Genomic DNA, 19,561 nt, shown 5'->3' with positions numbered 1-19,561 from the left:
AAGAGAAAAATTACTTCATCGCTTTCTGGCAGGATTTTGAGAAGACTTTTCAACTTCTCCGCGCCGATTTCGCTGCTCTTGCTATCTGCTATGAGTCCCAGAATGACGTCATTGGTGGTGCGAAATTGCCTGAGGAAGATGTTGACGTTGAGACTCCTCCTACTGTCCAGAAGATTAATCTGTCAAGAGGAGGAAATTGACAAGACTTGTCTAGGAGCCGGAAGTGTGAGGAACAGACTTGGATGTTGGCTTAGAAAAACATAAAACTGCTCCGCAGTAAAGTACAAACTACAGGGTATATTACTCCAGAATCTGTGATTCGAAAAGAACGAAATCCGGCTTAACTATCATTGTGTATATTGCAGTAATTACAATTACAGTATAATTGTTTAAATAGATGAGTCTATTGCGTGTAAGCTGTCGGCAATCTACGCACTAATCATTTCCTCTGTTTATATGCTTAGTCACTGTGACTCCTCCGTTTTATCTGCTTTAGAGGGAAATACGCTGCTTTCTCCATGCACAGCATTTTGTATTAAATTGTCAACATTGTCATAAACTCTATCAGTACCATGGACTACTATCTGCATACAATATCAATAGCATTTCGAAGTGGTCGTGCTAAAAGGGTTAACGGGTCTACTATCGCAGTGGTCCGCCCTTGAATATCGTACCTCTTGTGAATCTCGTTTCTTTTGGACCTCCTTCTCTTTGCCCTCTTTCCTTTTCTGCTTCATGAGATTGGGCTGGCAGAACAACTCCTCTACCATCTTCCAGTCTGCGTTGATCCCATTTTCAATCTACACGGAATAAAACAATGGACATGTTAGGGGTGATGAAGGTGATGAGGAGTGGGGAGGGGCGGTGGATCCAAACAAGTATCAATCTACCTGCATTTTGTTTGGAGTAGAAATCCTTGAATTCTATAACAGAGCAATTATACAATCATTTACACATCTATTCCATATACCGCTGTATCATGGACACGAATCATCAAATTATGATTAACCTTTCAGGTAATCATGTCTTAGGAAATAAAGATGGACCCTACTGGCTAGGCTGGAATGTCGCTTCAACTTGTATTTGACATTTGCTGTTGAGCACAATGCACAACTTGGTGTGTGTTTGTAAAGGGATACTGGATATCTTATACATTGTTATTTCTTCGAAATCAGGAAATAACAGGCAGCTTTCCAGCCGTTGGCATGGCATGATTTTCGCTGAATAACAAAGGAAAAGAAACGTCAATTTGCTTTCAAATCCAAACCATAATAGAACGCTATCATGATGATGAAGTCCTTGTTTCCCTTTTTTCTGTCAAACTGATCTGCCGTTTGTCAACGAAAATAAAATTTGAATGCATATAAATGCTGGTATACACCTCCATGGACTTATGCATCTGTTGAGTAGGTTATGTGATGCCTGATCACACTCAAATAGCTTGAGTCACCATTTTATTTAGGGACTTTCGTTGAAAGATATGTGCTCGAATTCTCATTATATAATAGATCTCTGAAATTTCAGATACTCTTCGATTATCATTACATTAAAAAAATGTTCAATAACTCGCATTTAAGACGAAATATTCACTGACCATCGGAATGTAATTGCCGCTTAAATTCAGTGAACTAGTTTGTTTTTGTTTTATAGGTCTTTTTTTCTTGGCCATCTCGGATATAACAAGCAAATGGATAAGCTTCCATCTTTTCGGGGGGAAATGAGTTTGAATAAACTGGTAGAGCGATTCACTGTGGGATGGTCTGAATAAATACGACAGTAACAAACTGTAGGATTAGCCGATATTTTTGCTTATCAATTAATGACGCCCGTTCGCGAGGAATCGGGCTGCAAAAGTGCAACGGAGTGATATCATGCACTCCCCGTTTCCCGGCCTTCCGTCCGCCACGCGTGCAATCGCGATAGGGGGTGTATCACACCGGAGGAGGGTGGTGATGGTTCCTGGGTTGAGTGGCGGAGCAGAACAGAAAATGGCATGTCCCGTCCGCGTCCACCCAGTCAGGGATGGTGCAACAAACCGTTGATTGTTCTCTCTTGCGCATACCAGTTACCACCAAGTCACTATCGGCGAGATAATACCACGACTGCGTTATGCAGTGCCACCGATTGTGCGGTTACAGAAATGTGGTTTCCTTTTTACCCCATAGAGAATAAACCGAAATGATTAAGTTCTACCGCACAGTGAAGGCCACTGGTGACAGATACTCGATTCTTTATACTCTGCTTGTAAGCGGGTATTTGGGTCTTCACTGAAGCAATTATTGGCTTTTAAACATTTCAATCACTGCAAGAAATTCCTTAGAGAGACTGCAAATGACTCCAAAAGATAGGAAATCACATGGGTCTTGTCATCATAGCTTATTCATTGTTGAGATGTTTGTTACACCACTAATGTTTCTAAGTATTACTCAAGCCTGGGCATTTAAACATTATATATCACATAATTTCAATTAATATGCATGTTTAACCAAATATAATCATGCTTCTGATGGTGAACAAGCCTGACTGATATTGAATGCTGTTACGCCGATGGCGAAATGTGTGAACAGCACAGTACTTCTCTGTTCTTGATAAAGAAATGAATGAAAGAGAGACGTCTGTGTCTAGAAACCACATCTCACCTTGTTGACTTTGCTCCATATACTGTTGTTGGCAGTCATAACTTTCCTAGGGGGCAGCTTAACCCAATTTAATGTCCTCATTCTCGATGTGGGTTTCACACTCGGTACGACGGTAGGAGCCATCATGTGCATGGATGAATGGCCAGGAATCCCTGGTGCTCCTGGTGGAGGAGGGGGCATTCCTGGAGCAGGTGGAGGTGGGGGAGGAAAGCCCCCTGGTCCTGGAGGTGGTGGTGGTGGTGGTGGCACAGGCATTCCGCCCATCCCAGGGGGTGGGGGAGGGGGAGGAGGGGGTCCAGCCATGGGTGCTGACGGCGGCGGAGTCGGTGGGACAATGGGTGCGGGAATCGGCAGGGAGGAGGGAGGTGTGATCGAGGAACTCGACTTCGACAGTGACACACCGTCCGTGGAGGAATGCGTTTGTATCGATTCAGACACGCAGGGTGCATCCGCTACGCCCATCTTACGGGGTGAGCCGATCACACCATTACTTTCACTGACACCAGCGGGGACACTTATGCTTCCATTCTCAGACCTGGGCGTTAAAATGTCTTTCCCATTTTCTCCCCGAGGCGTGCTGGCGACGCTGTCTGCGCGATTTCGCAGCGAGGCGACAGACCGTGCGATCTCCCTCTCGCCGAGTTTCAAGAGCTTCTCAGCGTGTTCCTTCTTCTCCAGGAGAACCGCCTTGTGGATCAGCTTCTCGGATACTTCCCAGATGACATCGTTGAGGGCGTCCTTGGGGTCAACACGTAGTAGGTGTTGGAGGATGGTAAGGAAGGGGGTCGCCTGCGGTGTATCACTAACCTGTGAAACGAAATACAACAAATACAATACTAGTAAGATGTGACATTCAATATCATCCACGCAGGCTGGTTTGAAAGATAATTCACTTGGCGTATAAAATAAAATCGATAAACGCCTTTATGTTAAACTGAACAATAAGAGATGGATAGAATGCGGATGAGGATGGAATGTGGAAGCAAGAAATACATCAAACCTTCTCAACGCTGTCAGCGGTAGTATCGATTTGATTACTTTTCGCACCTAATAGGTGGCCTGAAATCTCTTTTTACTTTAACCCAAACGATTGAATAAGAATTACTTTGACGACAAGGCCTTGCATTTGACAGTGCGACCGAGTCAACGTAGGGGCCTACTATTTGACATTCTTGTAGATCTTGAGCGTTACTGTGAAATTTTCCCCAAGTGATTCTAGGCATTTAAAAGGCCTTTTCAGTCTTTGCCTTTCATTGAATGCGCCATGTGATAAATCGGTCTCAAATACAATACGAAGCTACGCGTAGCTCATCAAAATTTATGATTCATTCATCCAACCAGCAAAACAAACTGTAGGCATTCAAACACAATGGACACAGTATGAATACGGCTTGTTTGTGAAATCCCCTTAAAGTCTGAGACAATATTAAAGTAACAATTTCCGCTCACTGACACGCGTGAAGTTCGAGAATTCCTTTCAGTGTCCTGTTTGAGAAGAGAATACATTGCACATATTGCTAAAAGTCCCGTGTACGCTCCTTGTAAACAAATATTTTGCAGTGTTTGCGTGGCGGACACGAGGTAAGTAGTGTATGCGAGAGAGATTTATCGCTTCAAAACAACATGAATATGTCAGTCACGGGAGACCGCCGCCGTACGCTGCCCGGCGCCATGCTTGGCGAATGAAAGATTTACTGTTGGCACGAACAGCTGTCGAAGACGCCTGAACATTGTCCTCGGTAAATAAGTAAAGAGATTCACATTATTATGTGCGTATGTGTGTGCGTATGTGCGGGGGGGGGGGGGGTGCATCGGTTCATACTAACATTTCAAAGGAGGTGACATATTTCATTACAAGTTTGCTGAATGGTAGTCCAAAGTCATAATTGCAACATGTGTTGTGGGGAAACCCCACCACAAACATACGAATGATAGATGAAACAATATAGAAAGAGCTGCCCAATGTAATATTAAAAATGCTTATCAGCCACTGTAAACGAATAAAGAAAGAAACACACATATTATTGTACGTATATTCATAATGCTATGTAGACTCCATACGTATAGGTTGTACGTATTGCACGCCTACTTACATGCTTGTATCATGGAGCAACATAGCTATATTGCTCCTTGCTTACATTCAAAATTGTTTCTTGATAAACAGATCGAACAAAGGAGCCTGAATGAGATTTACAATAAGATCGATTTAAGGAGGGTTATAATAGCAGTTTGAAAAATTTCACAGCATTCAGTCATTCCTTGTTCTTTATGACTGACAATAAACCAAAGCATCGTTCATGATATGCTTTCAGAGAGAGAAGGCGCTCGGCGGTTCTTCCTTTATTTGATGTGGGATATTTCCGTTCCACCTACCACAGAATAAACATTTCGAGAAGGAGCCAAGATTTAATTTTGAAGTACACGGAAATGCAAACAAAAGTCATGCATATTCCTTCGGTTTGTACGCTTTCGTCAACCGCATGCTAACAATAACAACATCGACGATATTGTAACAGCAAAATGGCGGCAGATCGACGCCGCTGTAATTCTCCCAAGCCAAACCCCTACCTGAGCAAAAATAAAGAAACCTTACGAGCTTATGACAGCATTCTGCATAAAGTAGCAACCGCGCACTTGACCACTGTAAGGCATTTGATTGAGAAGCAATGCTACGAACACAATACTCACAACCACGTTTCTTTCAAAGGAAGAGTGTGAATGCGTGGGTGCGTCCGTCCCATGTGGAATTCCTATTCTCAAATGACTTTACATGCATCACGATGAAACTCTTTGTGTATGTCCCTGGACCTACTGGGCATTTCCCACCTCCCTACGCCAACATTCTGATGCAGTTACATTGCATGACTAAGCGTCAAACCCCAACAAAACTCGAAATAAAACGAGGGAATCCCTTAACCTTCAAAATGTGTCGGTTTTATCATGTAGGACATTTTGGGTGATCTCATCACTGAAAAATGCATTGTTGTGTATATCTTTCCTCACAGATGTCCCCAATTGTGTTTGGCCATGATTCGAATTCCACCGTCATTAAATACTTTGTTGATTCAAATGCCAAAACAATGAATTAACAGAGGAGAAAAAAGCGCCAGTCGGTCCGAGGAATCATTCAACTGGAATTTACAAATCGTCGATATCATTTGTACTTTGGAACCTACACGTGGCCGCTACAGAATGATGTCACACGGTCGTCAGGTAATTATGCGTACCGTCATTTCTGCCCTCTTTTTTTAAAGAATGCCACAGACGAGGGGCTAGACTAAGCACCCCGAGTATAGTGTGCTCGTCCAAATTCGATACAGGATTAATCAAACTTAATATGTTTCACTACAGTGAATTATCGTGGGGGGGGGGGGGGTTAGATGAAGGAAATCATTCACATTTTATTTCACACATACCTACCCAAACTTGCCTCTCTAGTGTGTTAATTGACATTACAGAGTAACATAATTAACGTAAAGACATACTTAACGTAAAGAACTTTAAAGGTATACTTTGAGGCCCATAATATATTACAGTATTATGCCGCCTATAATCTGCTTCCATAATCCCGACCAACAGTAAACTCAATTTTGGCGAGACGTCTCACCTGAGGGCTTCCGAAAAATATCGGAGACCAACTTTTAGCCATTGGTTGGTAGAACCAGAACGGATGGATGACCAGACCCGAGTTTTCCTCACATCCGCATAACCGACGTACTAAACGAGCCTCTTGGCATAATTGGCTTATTTGTTGTTCATTATGTAATACTGTCGTCTACGAAAAAACATTGTATACTAATATAAGATTCTATCATTGGCAGTCGTATTTCAATGAAAAGCCGCCCCTTTTTGTCCGCGATAAATCTTCGATAACGAGCGTCTTTGATGAAAGACTAATCAAGGTTAGATTGTAGGAGGTGTCCCTTTTTGCATGCGCAGTGACTCACTGGAAAATCAATGGAGCAAGATAATGCTATGTCACAACTCAACATGGCAACCGATGTTTTCTTTTCCGTTTTCCTCTGCAGAAGCAGGAATTAATTGACCTAGAACAGACGTAACATGACATTTTTAAACGAAAGTATCAATCATATCAAGCGGTTGGCGAAAGGGTGTCATTCTAAAAAAGACAAAAGACTTTAATTTGGTATGAACTTGTTGGGAATATAATTTGCATATTATGATATCATTGAGCGAATTGAAGAGAATGAATCTGAACTCTCTTTACATATATATATATATATATATATATATATATATATATATATATAGATGGGCACTTGCAGAACAAAACCAATGATAAAGATATCAGTTTTATGCCTTTCCTATGAAGAGAATGATTTTACAATTTACATGGGTTGGCCGTGACAAGCTGAGTTCTCTATACAGCGTTTTATCACTTTTTTTTCCCTTTTACTCGATCAATCATAAAGGACTGCGTGTTCATTCATTCCCGCTCTCCAAATCTGATCTTTGGAGCGTGTATAAATGGAGTGTGGACATCTTCCCCTCCCCTAATGCCAAAAACCCCTCCAAACCCCCAAACCCCCAAACAAACCATCAGAGGGGTATGCAGATGACGCATTGGACGCCGTAAAAGAACACATTTGTAACATTCATACCAAAACCGCGGCTGCTGGGAACAAACACGTCACTCTATACGTGCACGCAAATATAAACGGTGCAGACAAGCCCCTTGGGTGTTTTGGAGACGTAAACATATTCATAACATAGATGTGAATGATGAGTAATATACGAAGTTTGCAAACAGGCCCCGGCCCCTTCTACTTTTGCTTCATGCGTGGGACGTATATGTTTGTTCAATATTGGTGTGGTGCTGATAATTGTGCACACCTTGGCAAATCTTTAGGCGTGTTCTGACTAAAAATACAACTGAACATTCAGAGCTGATAACTGGGGGGATTATATGGGGCATTTTTTTTCTTGTCACTGCTGAGGATTGTTTCATATTTGTTCTTCCCTCTTCTTTTTTTTTTGCCTATAAAGGGACGATCCTCACACAGTATTATTATGTTTAGATTTGTAACATTTCTTTTTGTTTCTTTTTTTCTAGTTATCGGCATATTCACATCAATTCTTATGAAAGCATGAAATAAGTTGTCTATCTCCTGTTCACTAAAAATGAATTGTCAATCGAAATGATCACCTTTGCACTTCAGGCTACGGTATCAGCTGCGAAGCCCATCGTCAGAAAATATCATTTCACTGGATTGCGTTAAATATTGGGAAATTAACAATGATAAAGTGTAATCACTTCGATTTATAAGCACTCGAAACTTTTTTTTTCCCAGGGAGCTGCAATGACGATAAATTAAGTGATTAAAAATGGCTTCCAATTATTTTTTCTTCCCCTTCCCCTCGGAAAGCAGGCAAACAACGTTCAACGCCCTTGACAAAGATTTCTTTTAAATGACTTAGCAGTCAAATGAGAGACCGTTGAACTTCTGTATTTCAGTCAGCGCTTGATTCCGATGGCAAATTAACGAACCATATCCAACGCTGTGCTGCCCGATTCTTGCAGTGATGACAGTATAGTCATGCCAAAACCATATGCTTTATTTGCACAGACTTAAAATTGGCTTGCTTTATTCCTGATTATCTGCCTAAAAGAGTCACTTTTCCCAGGGTTTTGCCAGCACGAATTCTTCTCGTTGTGATGCTAATCAACAGTGGCGTTCACACAGGAATCAACCCAAACAAACAAAGCAATTAGAAAAAAACACACACATACACACACACAAAACAAAACCTGAGTGATTTCCATTGGAAGGACTATTGATAACATCGTCACGTCTGGCAGCGTCAAGAATGTTAATTGATATGCACCAATGGCAATACAAATATTAACATACATGAATAAGCATACATTTTGGAAATCACCTATGTTTAGAACACCCCATCGATTAAAAATGCTACCAGGGCATCATAACCTGACCGCACACCATGCAAGACATCAAATCACCTCTTCTAGCAGCAATTTTTCATCAAAATATTAGTTTCGCAGGGATAGTGTAACGACTACAGACAAGGCACCAGATTACTACACACTCAAACACACACATACCATGCACATACTAAAAATCACCCAATAATATACCCTAACATCGAGTCTGACCACTGCTGCCTATTTTGGCAGACAGCGAGAAGAATAAACTGCTTAAAGAAAGCGAATTTCATCTATTTTGCCAAAACGGGGCCGAAAGAGTCAGAATGTTGGTATGTCCCTTCTGAGGTTTGGGCGAATTTCAGCCTATGTGTGCATCATGCCAACGAGACTCCCTTTATTCGCGACTCCTTCCGTCACGCCCTGCGCGTCTTCAATGCCAAATAGATTCCCCGTCTCGAATGTTTCTAATGTTACGAGTTTATACAGTGCAGTCATGTGCCCGGCCCTATCATGTGCGTCAAGAGATCCAAACCAAATAGATAATACGATTGTAGTCACTGAACGGTCCTTGCTCACAGAGTATTGTAGCTATAGAGACAAAGTGGACAAGTGGTCCCAAAGGAAAAACGATTGAAAAGAAGAAAGAAAGAAAGAAAGAAAGAGAAAGAAGAAGAAGAAGAAGAAGAAGAAGAAGAAGAAGAAAAAGAAGTAGAGGAAGAGATGTCCTGTTTACGTCTTGCTACTGGCTGAAGCTTCTCAAGCATGAATGACATTAATATTCGCATAGGTACCAATGAGTTCCCGCCTCGATTGCGTACTTGCGTACATAATTTAAGCTCAGCTGACAAGACATATCATAGGCCTATATCACATGATTTCAGAGCACGAGTAAAGAGCCCTGGAAATGATAATAATGATCTCTTCATCCTGTTTATCAGTAAAATCAACCTTCCCTCTAAATCCACATCTTCTCTCCAGGTCCTCAGATCAATAATGGTAAAACATAAAATACCAGCAAGTCTATCATTATATATCGTTACTCTCCGCTGAATGGTAATTTTTAAAACGGAAAACGGGGGGGGGGGGGGGTACTGCTACTGACGTCAAGACATGAATGACTGACAGCATCTCTCAACTAAGCCATAGAAATTGAGTGACATTATACTCATTTTTTTTTTTAATACTCATCTTCCAGAACATGGTTCGAGCAAATATTCTTCGGTTGCCAGGAGAAAGTTCGGGTAAATAGGTACGGCTATGCTAACTGGGGATAATCAAATAATACATGATATGTCAGAAGATTCAGAGGCGAGAACGAATAAGGAAACAATGGGTGATAGTAACAGCACCTCCTTGGTAACTCCAAACACGCCACAATTTGATCCAATCAGGGAAGTGTGCAAACTCTCCCTCTCTCATACATCCCAATGATCTCTGAATGATGACGGATCATCAACGCAGTGGAAGATTGAATTCCGCAGAACGTCAGTTATCTCCGTGGTAAACCGCCACCACTTGCTAATGCTGGTGAAAGTGGTGGTCCTCCTCTCGCGGTTTGCGCTCCGAGAAATCGATGAATCGCACTAAAAGCCCTACAGAGCATCTCTCATAATCATCAGGAAAGACAAGACAGAATTTGGAATGCTTGGCAGGAATCACATACATACACACAGACACCCCCCCCCCCCCCACACACACACACATACAAAACACGCATACATCATACATACAGAAGGGTCGTTTGGTTTGTGGTGTGGCAGGTTTTTAACGATTGTTCAAAGAGGAAGATTGATCACATCGTTTCACCAACTTGAAGCAGTCATTAATCATATCTGTCATCTGCCAGACACGTAGCGAAACCACACATATCATCCATACAACATTACAGGTGTGCGCAGCTCACAGAAGAGGGAGGTGGGACGGAAAAAATAAACGACTCTTTTAACCTCATGGAATGAAAACATACAAACAAGCACACACCGAAAACATTATACCATGTAGCAAACGAGCCATGGCACATTGGATTATAAACTCAGTGTTCACTCCTTTTGTTCATAGACGTCTCTCCCTGACCATGCTAACATGTGCGGAGATAATTTTCAGGCAAGTGTTATTTTTTCATCTCAATGCAAACGTAAACCGAGACACTGTCGAATCATATTTCGTCGAGAAACATGGCAGACGAGAGGCAGACGAAAACATTGTGAGTGATCAACTGAAATTGCGAGAAGACGGCAGGGTCATATTTCCTTAGCTGCCTTTACACAAGGCCAATATTTCCTTGACACATCACGCCACTAAATGAGAGAGAATGGGAAATGATAAGATTTCGCACTGGTTTTTGAAATAGAAGAGAGATTGGAATGTGGTGATCTGTTAAATATACCACGAACAGGAAAAAGTGTGGGCTGATAATAATGAGTACGATATAGTTTCGTAGACAATTTGTACTGGTTTCTGCGAAATTGTTTATAATATGAACAAAATTCACGGAAATGAAGATGCTCATAATTGCACTGATTTTTTTTTCACAAAGTGCCTTGGCAACAGCAGAAATATGTATGCATGTAAACCATAATAATTATTTTCCAACTTCACTGGGTAAATATAAAAAAAAATGGACGGACAAAACAGAAACCATAATTTGCAAGGTCTACTTATCTTCTTCAATCGATAGTGAAAGCACTTCAGAGCCATGAAATGAAGCGACGATCAAATGCTCATGGATCGAGCCAAGCTTTTTTGTGGGCTTTGAAGTGTGGTCGCGCCAGAAGGAAAAACAGGAGTAGACTATAACAAGAGTATCTTTTTTTTTTTTTTTTAATTTGGCCACGAAACAAGATACTCTTCCACATCTAAATTCAATCATGTGAAATGTACATGGACGATGTGAGTAAATTGATAATAATCCTTGTCTGATCTGTAAAAAGAATGATATCTAGCCAGCCATATGATCTGCATAGTGCAATGCCTTACCTAGGGTGTAGCACATATCACATCCTGATAAACAACAATACATAAATTTGGGGTTACTGTTTCGAAGGACAAAATGACGTGTAAAACATCAGGACAGAAAATCATGCGATTGTCAATGCCTGTTTTGTCACTATAATCAAATGAAATTATGAGTTCCGGAGATAGGTACTTCTTAAATCATCATTTCAGAAACGGTCCAAATAGATTAAAGTCTGTGAAAATCAGGCAAAACTTTGCAAAAACTTGTAATGATTTCACACTCACCTGTTTTCCGGGTGAAAAGCGAAAGTGGCGTCCAAGCGTACAGATGAAGTTATTCCATGTACTTCCTCAAGTTACAATTCTATATTTCAGTAAATGCGTTATAATGCACAGAATCCACGGCTATTTCCACGCCTACTGAATACCATGAAAGTCAGCGAAGGGTCGCGGTTGGTCCAAACTTTTCAAAATGATCTTACTAAACTACAGAGGGCCAAGCTTTACTTTCAACTACAGGCGTGAACCACCGGCGCCCTACTCCGAACACTGTTGACTTACAGACTAACTGCTGTCGGATGCATGCGTTGGTTTTATCACAAGAATGACCTTGCTACCACAGGCGAGCGCGCGTTCGCCGCTCTTATCGCGTGGATGTACATTGTACAGAATTGAACTGCTGGGAGGTTCTTGTCTGCGTACTGCGGGCGAACAGGTATACAATCCCTTTGGTATTAAAATACAGACTGAGGTTAGCGTCGCGAAACAAGGTCTCTTTTGATACTTCTGGGACCAAATGACAAGTGATTCATTTGTTCGTTTCGGTAGAATTCGACTCAGACAGCCTACTCTTTTAAGATAAAGAGCAATAGTTAGCTGGAAAAAGCGAGGGTAACGTCCGTGGAGTTTCCTTCAATTTTACTCGTCTGACCACTCAATAAATAAACTTAAGCTGTGCTCGTGTTTGGAAAAGGCTATCGCACTTCGAAACATTCGCACTTTTTCATTCAAGAGGGGAGGGAGAGAACGCGGGAAGTAACCCTGAAAATGGAAATTGAATAATTCGCATGCCTTTCGAAATCGTACAAAAGAGCAACGTCCGCAGCGTCCTAGGTTAATCATCATAATTGCACTTTCCACATAAAGACACTTGTGACCCTCTTCAAGAACATAAAAGTGCCGTGTACGAATAGACGTGTTTGTACTTAAAGTTATGGCACAGTGTAAGGATGATTTAAGGACTGGTAAGCCTATATCTCCTCCTGTTTAAACCCTCCACACGCAGAATCACACATGATTTCGCAAACACACATACACAGGGGCTACGCATACATTTAATAGGACCTATATATACATGTAAACATAGCACAAGGCATGCGTGGGGTGTGTCCAAGTGCTCGGCAGCGAAGCATTATTGCAAATCAATGATTTTCATGATTCCAGATCATGAGCGGTAAAGTCATAATCAACTAAACGGTTGGACAGATTGCAACGGTGTCATGAGAATATTGAAATTCATTATCTTTTATTTTGTCATGACAACAAATCAATGAAATTTCGAGAAAAAAAAATGTTTACTCTTACATTCAAGAAAAACAGAAGGAACGCGTGCATGAGATTTTGAGACATAAGTCAACCATTCGGACAGTATTTGCATGAAGGAAGGTGCTACCATCTCAAATGCTGATTTTTCCAATAATACTTCAGTGTTAATCACTGTTGTGATGGAGACTGTGACATCACCAAAACCAAACGAACGCTTCAGGTGGAACGAAGCGGAAGTCATCAAAACTGACAATCTCAAGTCAAACACACCAAAACTCTCTTCATTATAGGGTTTACTTGAAAGCCAGAGCAAATGAAGCTTGAGGACGAGCCTATAAACCAATGAACCCGCAATCAGAGACCCCGACACAGTCATAATACTTGTTTGGGGTTACCCCCGTGTCTAAAGCTTCGGACAAACACAACAGAGATCCCGAGTTTCGATAATCACTGATTCAACAGCATTTGAACGATTTACGCCTTTTGTCGAGCAAACCATTACCCTCTTTTTCTGAGAATGGGAAGCATTATATAACAAAGCAGCTCGGGCCACTGTGACCGTCTTATCATGCAGAGAATCACTGACTGAAGCCTTAACGACTAAACCTTTTACAACACAAGCGGTTTTGCTTTCAACCAATTTAACTGTTTATTACAGGGTTTCAGAGAAAATGAACTAGAAAACGGGATCATTGTTCTAGAGGATGACAAATTTGAAGTGATACACCTTTAGTAACCTTAATTCCTGACTTAAAAAGAAAGTAAAAATCTAAACATCTTCTTGTTCAGAATGGTAATACAAAAGTTCACGAGATCTGGTTGATAGTGTGAAATATCAAGACGAAAGTGAATGAACTGCTTTATAGCCGTTCGTATGACTTGCTCGAGCGCAAAATTCGCTACAATTTTGTAAAAGTTGAAAACAATCATCATAATATCATACCAGGGCCCCGTTTTATCAAAAGATAAAATCAATTTTAAATCTCCTTACCACACAGTCTGCCATAGACTTACAGTTGAAATCAACTTTATAATCGATTTTAACTCTTCATAAAACAGGGCCCAGTTCGTCGCGTTCATCGAACTTTTTTCTGCATGTAGAAAGTACGCAGATTTGCTGTAAGATTATGATTTTGCAGAGGGTAAATGAGACCAGCAAATAAAGCCATGCTCACTATTGACTTACGCGATTGAAGTACAGGGAAAAGGCCTATTGATGGTGTTACAAAACAGTGCAGTTATTTGAAACCAGGGACTCGGGAAGGACAAGACGGATGCCAATCTTTTTTTCGTATCACATCAATCCATGGCAACATTGAGGAAATACAGGAAACACAAAAGAAAGAGAAATAGCTGTATCATAAAACGTTACCATATAAACATAGTATTTATAAACAATTATTCAGCTCATATAACGGTGTTGTTTTGAACCATACATTTGCATTGTGTCATATAGACCGTCGTTGTTTTCTATGATATTGAAAATTGATTGCTTTGTATATAGATCGAAATTAGGGGTTTTGTCAGATACAATCCAACTTATAGGTCTATCAGCATGGTAGTACTTTTTTCTTTCTTAAATGCAAAAGTAAATTCAAATCGTGTGCTGAGAAAAAAATGGAAAATGATATATCAAAATATAGCTGAGTTATACTTTATCTTCAGGTCTCTGACTGTGTGTTTTTGTGGGTATTTTTCGTGCGAGGTAACTATATGAGCAAGTTTGCTATGGAGAAAAACTTTAATGAAGGAACATAACATCATTGAGGCATATGGAAGAAACAACTTAATAACAGTGTGATTATAAAAAGACCAAATCCTACTTAGACATCTACCACCAACACCATTATTGCATAAACAACTACAAAAAAAAAAAAAAAACACACACAACACAATACAATACTAATAATAGTGATAAGAATATAGAATTGATAATAGTAGTACAGTAGAAATAATAATGCTATAATGCCAATGAAAATAGTTGTGTCACGCATTATCATATAACAGCTGCATAGTTATTGTCATTTTTTTTTTGTAATAATCACGATTATTAATCACTATCATATTTTGTGAAAGATCATAACACCTTGTGACTATTCATGGGACCATAAACAACTGCGAGACATAATTTTCAAGCGTGTGTTGTTCTTTTACTTTTAAACAATATTAAAGGCATAATTTACCATTTGCAGATGAAAGCATTAGTGCTTTAAAATAGTTCTAAAATGTGAGTTAGGGATAGAAACAACCACTGTCAAAATTTGAATCCGTATAATCGATGTTAAGTGTTGTTAAATACACAAAATGTGAACAATAGTTATAATAAAAATGTTTCCAGACTAAACCGTATACAGTTACGGTTTACTGAGAAAAACCCTGATATCTCCTTATATTTTAGGTTTTATTGCAAATATTTCATATGGTAGGATGTTTTATGATACAACAGACCTACACATATGGATCAATGTGATATCTTGAACATTTTTGAAATCACTGCTCCCAAAGGTAAACTGGACCTTTAAGCCAGGTTTTAGAACATGCGGTTTTAGAACAAACTTTCGAAACCAAGTCGACTCCTTGGGAAATATGGTGTTTTACCTCAAAATTGATATCAACCACTGTCATAACGCAGGTTGACGACAAAGCCACAACCGCTTCCATTGTGGAGACATCCAGCAATGAATATATTTATCGACGCTTTTATTATTTTATATTTTGTCTGCAGTGGTTCACGGTTAAAGCAAACATCCCATGTGACTGATTTGGCAACAGGAACTTGGAATAAACGAACAAAAACTGATCCATATCTGTCTTTTATTTCAAAATGGAAAAATATTCAATAAGCCAGTTTGGGGTTCCACTTTGAGCATGAGCAGGAAAAGGTAATTTGTACCATTAGAGCATGCTGGTCTTTAAATTCACTGAGATTGGCATCTGTGATGTAATGCTTATTCAAGTAATTCTTGCAAGTGGTGCTTGCCATCACATCCACCTGACAGTTAAAGCAGTATTTGGCAAAAACCAAAAGAAAGTGGTTGTCATTACATTCAATGGAAAATAATGAAATGGATGCTTTCCAAAGTGCCAATTGATGGATCATTCTGGTCGCCTGGTCTCCATGAGTTGATCCTTTATTTGAACATGACTGATGCCCTGATGAATTCCATAAATTGTTATGTCGGGCAAGCTAATACATTCTGTTGTCTGAAGACGAGCGGATTGCCTAATCAACTGAGAAAGAAGAAAGGTCATTTGTACCCATCTGTACATGAGCTAACCCCGAACTGGCTTACAGTTGTATTATCTCCTATTCATGAACATTAGTGGAGGATTGAACTTTGTTGAAAACAAACAAATTTAGCGACTGAGTGGAGTTTGGATATCTGTTTCGCTGCGACTGATGGGGTAGCAAATTGAAGTGAAACTTTACCCAACGGAATAATACCAAACAGGTAGAACGGTATAACGTTTCATTCACAACGAAAAAAAAAGTCAAAAAGAAAGTATAAGGATTTCAACGGGTCACATGTTTGCAGGAATTTTATCGGCCACAACGACCCAATTCAAAGTAAATGTAGGCATGATACCATATATACCCTTATACGTAATAGATTCTCATGCACACATGATCATTAAGAAAAAATGAATATCTTTTGACAAAAGTCAAGAAGGAGTTATAGCCTGCAAATCAAACTTGTACAAAGTTTACTCAAGCAAGTCAAAACATTCTGCATCACCTTGTACGAAAGGTTGGAAACTTATAGGGATACGAACACCAAACGAAACGTGGTTCACACATTAGAAAAAAAAACTAAATTAAAACAAAAACACACTCTCCACCAGAAAAAGATCATCCTGCATCTCCATGGCAGCTTCATGGAGATCATGTATGTACATACGTATATTTCATGTAGACTATAAGGTGAGTTCTTTCTTTAGTACGAAGGCTGTGAGTTCTTAATAACGAGTGAATCAATGAATTCCTTTACCAGGCATCGCCCCTAAGACGTGCAACAAGGGAACATTGAGAGCAAGAATAGAAACACTGAACGTGAGTATATACCTTCACAACACAGCGTGGGATTTAGAAAATGGGCATGAAAATAGAGATAGAAATAGAGACACACACAAAAAAGAGATAAACCTCTATATAATTCTTATGACAACTTTCATTATTTCCGCGAAAGAAGAAACCTGGGCAGAGCGTCAAAATATTGACATGCCATTCTTGTGACGTACGTGCGTCCGCTATACCGACTAATCGGTCAACTTTCTTGACTCATCGTACCTTCCAAAAGAAACTGACCCAGCATGCATGCGTGAGCACCGCGCCTCAGGTGAGAGAAAAAAAAAAAGTAGTCTTGTCTATTTGTGACCGTATACATTCATTATGACTGTTTTCACTGTGTTCCAGTCTGCCCACACAAGTCTGTAAATAACAATAATTCTTCGATTCGGTCATTAGTGTTCAATGTTCAACTTCGGCCTATCCCTGACCAACTATTTTTTTTTTTCTGTGTTCTTTCCTAGCGGCCATGTTATCGGCAAAACAAAACAAAAGATCAAACCGGTAGCGGCCAGATTATTTAGGTTTGTCAGTAATATGATTTCATTTCATTATACTTTCCAATAAATCAGTCTGAAATAGTTTCTAAAATTCGTGTTTGGTGTACAGTGGTATCATCATCAGACAGGTCTATCAAGATTGCCACAGAAGTACTCTGGCTATGAAAAATAAATCAACACTAAATTTATCTTGTGATTTTAGCCATCAAGTTGATAATCATGTTTATCTGAGTTGACACTATGACAGATGTCAGATTGACACTAATCGTTCAATCAATAAAAGGACAACAAACGTGTTTGACTTCTCTGCACATAATCTACAACCCCGGAGACTACAGTTGTAGGCAGCGATAGTCCGAATATCTAGATTGGCAACAATACAGACAAGGGAAGATCTGGGGTTGAACTAGGAAGTGTTGAGCGGAAAGGGAATGGAGAGCCACACACAGTTGTACTTCCGGCGCTTCCTCACATAACACATTTTGTTATTTCAGGTTTGAGCTTAATTACAATTTTTCTTCAATGTCACCACCAATGATATATCTTGATTGCACAGGTTGCATCAGTCGAAGTACGTTGCCCATAAACTTTTCGGGTATACGAAATTTTTAGGTAGTTGTACTTCTGTATTTGAGAAGAATTTCTGTTCGTGACTCGACCAGATCAGCACATTCTATAAGGCAAGTGCAAATTGAATGCTCTTCCTCGACGAGATACGACACAAACAACATTTTGACAACTGACTTGCCGGAAATACCAACAGTTCATTCAAGTATGCTCGCACTTTCGCCGACTATATAGGGCATTCAAATTACCCAGTGGTGCCTTCTCCAGTTCTTATTTTCTTTGTTACAAATCGAAACGGCCACTATGCTGCGCATGTTTTGATCTAGGAAACGAAATGATATTTTGTAATTTCTAAGAATTTCCAGGGTTGTCAAGCCTTTATGCAATGTATTTTTGTTTTGTCTGTGCCCGCAACTTCTATAAGCTAAGCTCGAAAGACAAATATAACAGATTATGACTGGTAAGGAAACAAACAAAACAAACCCTATCAGCCTTTCCCCCCTACATTCGTCATGTAACTAACAATTGATTTTTGCTGTCTTTAATGTTGTTACGCATTTAATTTGTCAAATTATATGCAGAAAACGTTACGTGAAATGAGAAATCATGCCACAAAAGTGATCCCGGAAGCGATTATCCGTCAGCAAAACATGTTTATTTTTGCCGTAATGGGAATTTGGTTCTCATCAATCAGAGGTAATACAAGGAATTCTAAGAATATACTTTAAACCGCATCCCATTCAGCACAGATGATTGAATTCATATCTGACGCTGAACAAAGACGGACCTTATAGAAGTTCTAAATACCTTTAGAAGCGGCATGTATACGAACTAATTGCTTCTTCTTCAAACAATTCTGCGCATATTGGAACCAATATTAATTCCACTATTCATGACTCCTCTGTAACTCCTGACGGCCGAAAGTCCCGGGTAATTATACTGGCTTAGACAGACGAATTAAACTGTATCTCTCGTGACTTAACCATAGATAAAAGAGCAGCCTTTTCCCGCCGTTTTACCCAAAACAAAATTCTCATCCTAAAAGAATGCGATGTGGTTCTGATTTTCATCGAAAGGATGCAATTAGAGCTGGAAGAAAACAGGAGGCATGTCATGAAGGGCTTTGTCAGATTTTTTTTTTTCTGACAAACTGTCAAAAGTTCCTGAAATCCTTGCGTCTGATCGGCTGAGAGCTAATTTGTCTGACAAATTGTTGGATAAAACGTTTCATCAAATGCCACCAGAATAACAGAAACACACACATACACACGATCTATCGGCATCATGTTGACAAATAAAACTTGAATAAAAATTTAAATCCGTTGGACAAACTGTTTAATGGAAAACACTCGAATCATCCACTGTCCGGTCCTCCACCGGA

The 19,561-nt window shown here is 39.9% G+C and overlaps 1 protein-coding gene across 1 annotated transcript in view; it reads right to left on the bottom strand.

Moving 5' to 3' along the window:
- Positions 1–19,561, bottom strand: part of LOC140234735 (uncharacterized) — a 162,474-nt gene that overhangs the window by 10,068 nt on the left and 132,845 nt on the right. Inside the window, exons 5-7 of the mRNA XM_072314772.1 lie at positions 2,640–3,446; positions 675–800; positions 15–179 (exon numbers count right to left, since the gene is read on the bottom strand). Coding sequence (XP_072170873.1) covers positions 15–179; positions 675–800; positions 2,640–3,446 — 1,098 coding nt within the window. The remainder of the gene's footprint in view (positions 1–14; positions 180–674; positions 801–2,639; positions 3,447–19,561) is intronic.

This window comes from Diadema setosum, chromosome 11, assembly GCF_964275005.1.
Source record: "Diadema setosum chromosome 11, eeDiaSeto1, whole genome shotgun sequence".
In the NCBI taxonomy this organism is placed as follows: domain Eukaryota; kingdom Metazoa; phylum Echinodermata; class Echinoidea; order Diadematoida; family Diadematidae; genus Diadema; species Diadema setosum.
This window is presented reverse-complemented; position numbering and strand designations above follow the sequence as displayed.